Source organism: Centroberyx affinis, unplaced genomic scaffold (genome assembly GCF_046629955.1).
Source record: "Centroberyx affinis isolate AG114_WGS23_722 - 3 ecotype Tasmania unplaced genomic scaffold, CSIRO-AGI_Caff_v1 ptg003143l_1, whole genome shotgun sequence".
Classification (NCBI taxonomy): Eukaryota; Metazoa; Chordata; class Actinopteri; order Beryciformes; family Berycidae; genus Centroberyx; species Centroberyx affinis.
In genome coordinates this window covers 172,462-179,405 of record NW_027281203.1, presented here as the reverse complement: position 1 = coordinate 179,405, position 6,944 = coordinate 172,462, and the positions used below count along the sequence as shown (strand labels likewise).

The window sequence follows — 6,944 nt, the reverse complement described above, 5'->3', positions numbered from 1 at the left end:
CTTATTTAATAAAAAGATTCTAATTTTTAATTATTTTGCTAAAATTTGTAAACACACTCGTCCACTTTGGCATTTTGGATTATTGTGTGTAGATCAGTGACAAAAAACCCCTAATTCAATAAATTTTCACTTGAGACTGTAACACCATTAAATGTAGAAAAAGTTCAAGGATGTTGAACACTTTGTGAAGGCATTGTAATTAGGTATAAAAATGTTTAACTTGGATAATAACAATTACTATCATATTGTTAAATAAAAACCTAAATTTTATTTCTTAACAGTTATGATACAATGTTTCATTTATTTATTAAAATGTTATCAATTAATGATTAAATAATGCACACAATATAATTTACCATTATTATATATAAACAATGTAGTAAATTAACTAATGATCAATTAGTTGTAAGACAACCATTAAATTATAATTAATAAATATAAAAATTATGAGTATTATGATTATGATTACTAGTGATGGCCATTATAAATTGTTATAATATAATATAATATAATATATATTATATTATTAAAGCAACCAAATCTTTCACAAGCTGCACTGTATGCATGTCACACACGACTCTTTTTATTGTAGCTATATTGATTATAATATACTAATCTGTAACAGCAAAGCTGGCCCATTTCTCTCCCACCTTGGCGCAGACACACACACACACACACACACAATCAGTTGAAACCCTAAAACAACCAAATGCAATAGTATATGCAATGATAATGCCCTACTGTGACTGAACTACTGTCTTCTGACTAAAAAGATGGAACTTGTCACCTATGTGGGCAACCCACCTACCATAACTAACATTTTGCTAATTAGTCATGTTTTCTTTCTTTAAATACAGGTAGCAAATGAAGATGTACTCATTTTGTTGAGACATGTGAAGCGAGTTCAGACAGGTGAAAGTAATAGTATGTGAAGTTAATTAACTTTGCTTTTTGTCCCTATTCCCTCAGTGCTCATTACCTTTAAATGGAGCCACACATTGGCAGAAGTAATTACCCGGCTGGTCAATGCAAGTGGCTCCATTCTTGCAGGGAGATGAAGCACACTCATCAATGTCAAGCTCGCACTCGGTACCTTTGACGGAAAAGAACATAGATTGATAAATAAATAAATAATATAGAAGGGTCACTGACACAAATGTTTGGCAGTTAATAACTAATCAATGTTCAAATCATAAAACACATCACTGTGTAATTTGAATCAAAGAGGGAGCTGGCTTACTCAGTCCTAATGAACTGCATAGAGGACAACATGTACTGGTGTCCATACTATAGGCTTGTTAACATCACACAGTCATGATCTCTTTGGTGCAGGGGGGCTGTCTATCTACATGTGTAAAACATGCCTTGCATATATTTGAACAAATATTAACAGCACTTGATTTATCCTTTCTTGCAAATGATGCTACCACTTTAAACTGTGATGATTTGATTTGGATGATGATGATCTTAACACCAAATATATTTGTGACAAGAATGCTGATGATAGTGCATTGTAGTGTTGAGTATAGCCATAATACCCAAGAGGGTGTCCTTATGGTGATGCAGCAAGGTACAAGACACAGCACAGAACACCCTCACAGTAAAGAGCATCCTTTCAGGTATTTTGGCTTATATACAATGATCCCCAACGCACGTGCACATTCTGAAAAGTTATCTTCAAAGTAGTAAACATACTAATTAAAAAGAGAGAAACCAGCTCCCTTGTCACCACAAGAGTCACCACTTCAGCCAATTTGCATAGCTTGCTGTGCTCTATGGGAATTATCTGCAATCAAAAACAGCCAAGCTATCTGTAGCACGCAAATCGAAAGGAAGGCATTAGAAGCACATGTAAAGTTGGGTAAAAAAGGGGGTGGTGCATTTAACAAAGAGCAAACAATGTCTGAAAAACAGCTTCATAACACACAATTTCATGTCTAACTAAAAAAAAAAAAATTTCAAAATACAATTTTTATCTGAAGAACGGGACTTCTTCAGATAAAAATTTTATTTTGAAATTTTCATTTAAAAATCTGGTGTACTGTATCACTAATGTCACAAATGCACCATGTCACCATGTATGTTTACTATACTACTAGTACTACTACTATATAAAAAGCCATATATCTGTTTACAGCTCAAAAAAACATGATTTAGTGCTGATTCGCTCCTTATAGAAAGACGATAACTCTCACAGATAACAAATACAAAGCGAATAAAGCAAACATTTTTCAAATGTAAGCCAGTCTATCTGTCTGTCAGTCCATCTGTGTGCCTTTCTCCCAAGTCAGTGTCACACATAGCAAATGCAACTTGGCAGGCTGCGTAAGTAGTGACGAAGGCATTCTGTGAGAGTCAGTGCAACGTAATTTTCCAGTCTGCATTGTTGCTTCTATCATCTGACATTAGGCCACAGGAGTACACTTGCTTGAATATTGTGTAGTTACTTGATTGTATTCTATAATTTGATGAGACATTTTGGATCAACAAGAAATTCTTCAAGAACAACTAGTCAATTTTAATGGCTGACGACCCTATTATATTTTACACTGGATCCTGTGCATGTTTTAAATACCTTGAGTAACCAGTTTCAAATGTATTTTCACCTTGGCCTGCTTGTAGCCTTTGTGACTTACTATTGAGCAAACATGGATCACATTCTAGCTGAACTACTTCAGAAGTTTTGCATATGTACAAATTTTATGCATATTTTACATGTTTAGGCTGCTAAATTGATGTTGATTCAGTAAACAAAGAGAAGTAGGATTTCATATTGCATTTTGTCCCAGGTAAAAAAGGCATCACAGTGATAAAATGCAATAATGTGAATATATTAAATTAAATTAGATAAAAATGTAATAATCCCCATGGGGAAAATGGGTCATTGTAGAACCACAGAATATGATGTACTATAGATAAGCATAGTGGAAGATAATAAAACAAGTTAATTATGATAAAAGAACATATTGAGATTCATACAACAAATAAATAGATACAGCATTTTCATTGCCAGATTAAGTTAAAAGATCTTGGATTTACAGATCTACATTTTGACAGCACATGTGCAAGGTTCGCAAAATGTGCATGTTTGGCTCTTTACATTATTAAATTTGCAGAGCGGATGCACAAGTGTACACTGCTAGCTGGTCACATGGTCAGGTATACAGATTTAACAAAATATGTACTGAATAAGTCCAGAATTTCAACTATGCATTGTAAGCTATCATCAAGATGTGCAAATGTGCAAAGTAAGCTATGTACATTGGTGCATGCTAAGATATGCATGTGCGATATCATGACACTTTGTGTGTGCTATACTCACCATTTGCTATAGGATTTAATTTCAATCCAGTTTTATAACACATGTTGATTACAAAACTATGTTCAACTGAATACATAATGGATATTCAATGTACCGACTAACCTGCAAAGCCAGGCATACAGACACATTCATACCCATGTGCAAGGTCAACACATGTGGCATTGTGGAGGCAGGGGGATGATATGCACTCATCTATGTTGATTTCACAGTAGTTGCCTGTTAAGAAACATGCAGTGGAACAGTCAGTGATGATGACATGAATCCAATTATAAGCACACTGTTAATGCATGAACTGGTATTGAAAAATAGTTTCAACTGCTGCCCCACCTTCCTTTGTTTTATTTTGTTGTATAATGTATTGCATGATTTTGTTCTGAGATTGACTGTTGAGTTAGACCTAGGCTCATTCTCTGTAAAGTCTTTGAGACATCATTGTGATGAAGGACTATATACACAAACTCGACTTGACTCGACTTGAATTCTACTGCCCTGCACTAGGAAAAAACACGAGAGCTCAGCTCAGGTTTTACAGTTTTTGTAACCAAATGCTATTACAAATGGTGCTGCAGCTGATGCCACGCTGCTGTTGTGTTTGGTAGAACTGTGCATCAAACACTGAGACACATCACAGTCATGCAGGCATCCCCACTCCTGTCTCCTACCTTATTGCTTATATAAACAATTCATCATGAGAAACAAGTTTCTCATAAAGCCTTATAAACTCTTTCCATTATATTTTCTAGCACCTAAGTCTCCCATATAACGTGAGGCAACAATTGTTAGTAACTCACCCCCACCAGGCACTGCATCATTCATGCGGTGCAGTATGTTACTGTGCACAGAATGAAACCTTTATTCACGCAAGGAATTTATTCTTTTTTCCCCTCTTAACTTGTTTTCTCTGAAAATGGGAGTAGATCAGCTGTGTAGTTATCTGTATATAAACTCAGTCACAAGATAATATTTTTTCCACTATCACCATTTCTCACATCTGCAGCTTCTATTAGTTATGGAAGAGGCTGTTATTACATTTTGTGAAATGCGACAAAGCAAAATGCACAAGTGAGAAAAGGCCCATCTTTGAATTCCAACAAAATTCCATATCATTACTGTGTATAGCTTGTGCTGCTCATGTAACACTACAAGGGATATAGTTTGTTTTATGACCTAACCTCCTCCCAGGTGGCTAGGATGTGTACTAATAATCATATTTTCCTTTGCCTGCTTGCTTAGGGCAAAGCTGTAGGTTAGCCTCTCCTAAACTTAACTGTTAATATTCTGAGGAGACTTTAAGCTTACACATTTTATGAATACTGATGGTCAGGGTGACAAAAAATGTTCAGATTTTTATGGTTCATTCTGGGGACATTCAAGGATTATTCCTTTTTTTTCTTTTTTTTTTTAAGATTTACTTTAGGCATTTTATGCTTTTTTTATTGATAGAGACAGTGTGAGAGAGAGACAGTATGGGAGAGAGAGAGGGGAGGACATGCAGCAAATGACCACGGTCATCGAACCCAGGTCACTGCAGGAAGGACTGAGCCTTATGGTACACCCTCCACTCGGTGAGCCACCGGGGCGCCCCATTATGGCATGTTCGCAGGCTCTCTGTGTGAATATCATTATGTATTTTCATCCACTCCCATTCACTCTCCCTCTCAATCTCTCTCTCTATCGGTTTTCATAATTTTAACTCTCATTCTATGGCACCCACAACCAGAAATGTCCAACAAGTGACAACCTAGAACTGGTATGTACACAATCTGGCTATCTGTACTAATTTATTATCAGAATATTTTATTAAAGGTCCCATATTCTCCACTTTGCAGTGTTTTATTTTATGTATTGAGGTCCATTAAAAGCTGTGTGTGTGGTGTCATGTACCAAAAACACTCTCAATCCATTTTTACACATTCATTTTTTTACACAGCAGCTCTGTGAGCCTTACCAAGAACAAGCTGTTTCTGTTGCTGTGTCTTTAAGGTTCATTAATATTAATGACCATCTGTTCTGTTTGGCTAACCGTTTCAAGAGTTAAACGTGAGACACCACAGCCCGGCAGATACAGCTAGGGAAAACTCGCAGGTAAATAAACAATGACAAACACTCAACCACTTTGAAAAAAACCCACTTTGTTAGCCTATTATTTCTTATAAAAAATGATAATGAGCGAACCTTTGTGACGCCACAAAGTTACGGAAGTCCAAACGGCTCGTTTAGAGGCTTGCTTTCCTAATATGGATTGTGTGGATTTAGCTGGCTACCGTGCGTTTTGATACTTTCACAATGTTTAGATAGCACATCCAACTCCTTTATAACAAAGAGGTAAGGGAAATCCTGTTTTACATGATATGGGACCTTTAAAGGATGAGCATCAGAAAATATTTCAACACTCAATTATAATTTAGCAAGTGATTGAAAAAAGCTGAAAAATAAATAAATAGATAAATAGATAAAAAATCACTATTGCTGAATATTCTTGAGGTGATGTCAGAAAACGTAACATGGCGGAGGATTGCATATTCACAAGTATGTATACAAACATACAGGATATAAAAGCTAGGGACTGGGGACAAAAATCATGTACGCAATAATTCTGAAACCAACTGCATCACCTAATCTAAGAAAATTTTGAGTATACCAGAGATGCCCTTCCTCTACGCAATCTGTATTTTTGTAATTATACATGCCTTTGTAATTATCTAGTTTACTCTGTACTATTTAGATGCACCAACAAAAAAACAACTCAATTTCTTTTCCCCCATTTATGTTTGATCTCACATATTCTAATGATTAATTGAGCACATCAATTGCCGCACACTACGAGCAGTAGTGTGCGGGATTTCTGTTGCTCCCATGTAACTTTCCCCCAAGGTTTCCATTGTTGAGAAGCATGAAGGCTAGATGGGATGTAATCAGAAATGATGTTTGTTGCCACAAATCATGAAAACTTGGACTGACAGGCTTACTCTAAAAAACCCTTCAATACTTTTGCAGCACTGCATTTGGTTTGAGCAGTACGAGTACCGTAACGTAGTACTAATATCATATTAACCCTCAAGCGACCAACAGAGGTCAGCTCGGACCACAGGCATGTAAAGTTATTATCACTTTAAGGTAGTTTATTTGATCCTTTCAAAATGTATACACATGGTCCCTAATACATGCATAACATATTTTGTGGTTTCTGCCTCAACTTGAACCTTAGGCGATGACATAATCTTAGGCGGTCATATATGAGACCAATCAAAAACAACTGTAGAGACAAGATATCAAGTGATACACACCGACTAAGGGGGGCAGAGAGCTTGTGAGTATGTGTGATTTTTTAAGGGGCACACAGCTCAGCTGTGGACAAAGATCTACAAATGTTCTTCTGATTTGCTTGAAAATTGGTCATGGCCAATCATGTTCAAAATTAAAATAATCTAATATACATGTATGTGCTTAACAAATATATCATTGACTATATTTAGGTTTAAGTTATAAATATGGGCATTTAAGTCAGAAATGTGGTCTTTCCAGGGTCCACTGTGTTATAATTACAATGTTTTTATACAGTTTCAGCATAAGGGATAGTGATAGTGAATATAGCATTCAGGGTGCAGCCTACTGTTTGTCA

At 35.9% G+C, this 6,944-nt stretch overlaps 1 protein-coding gene across 1 annotated transcript in view; it reads right to left on the bottom strand.

Moving 5' to 3' along the window:
* Positions 1-979: 979 nt before the first annotated feature.
* Positions 980-6,944, bottom strand: part of LOC139659570 (protein eyes shut homolog) — a gene marked incomplete at its 3' end in the record, with an annotated part of 119,778 nt that continues 113,813 nt past the window's right edge. Inside the window, exons 23-24 of the mRNA XM_071537878.1 lie at positions 3,425-3,538; positions 980-1,093 (exon numbers count right to left, since the gene is read on the bottom strand). Coding sequence (XP_071393979.1) covers positions 980-1,093; positions 3,425-3,538 — 228 coding nt within the window. The remainder of the gene's footprint in view (positions 1,094-3,424; positions 3,539-6,944) is intronic.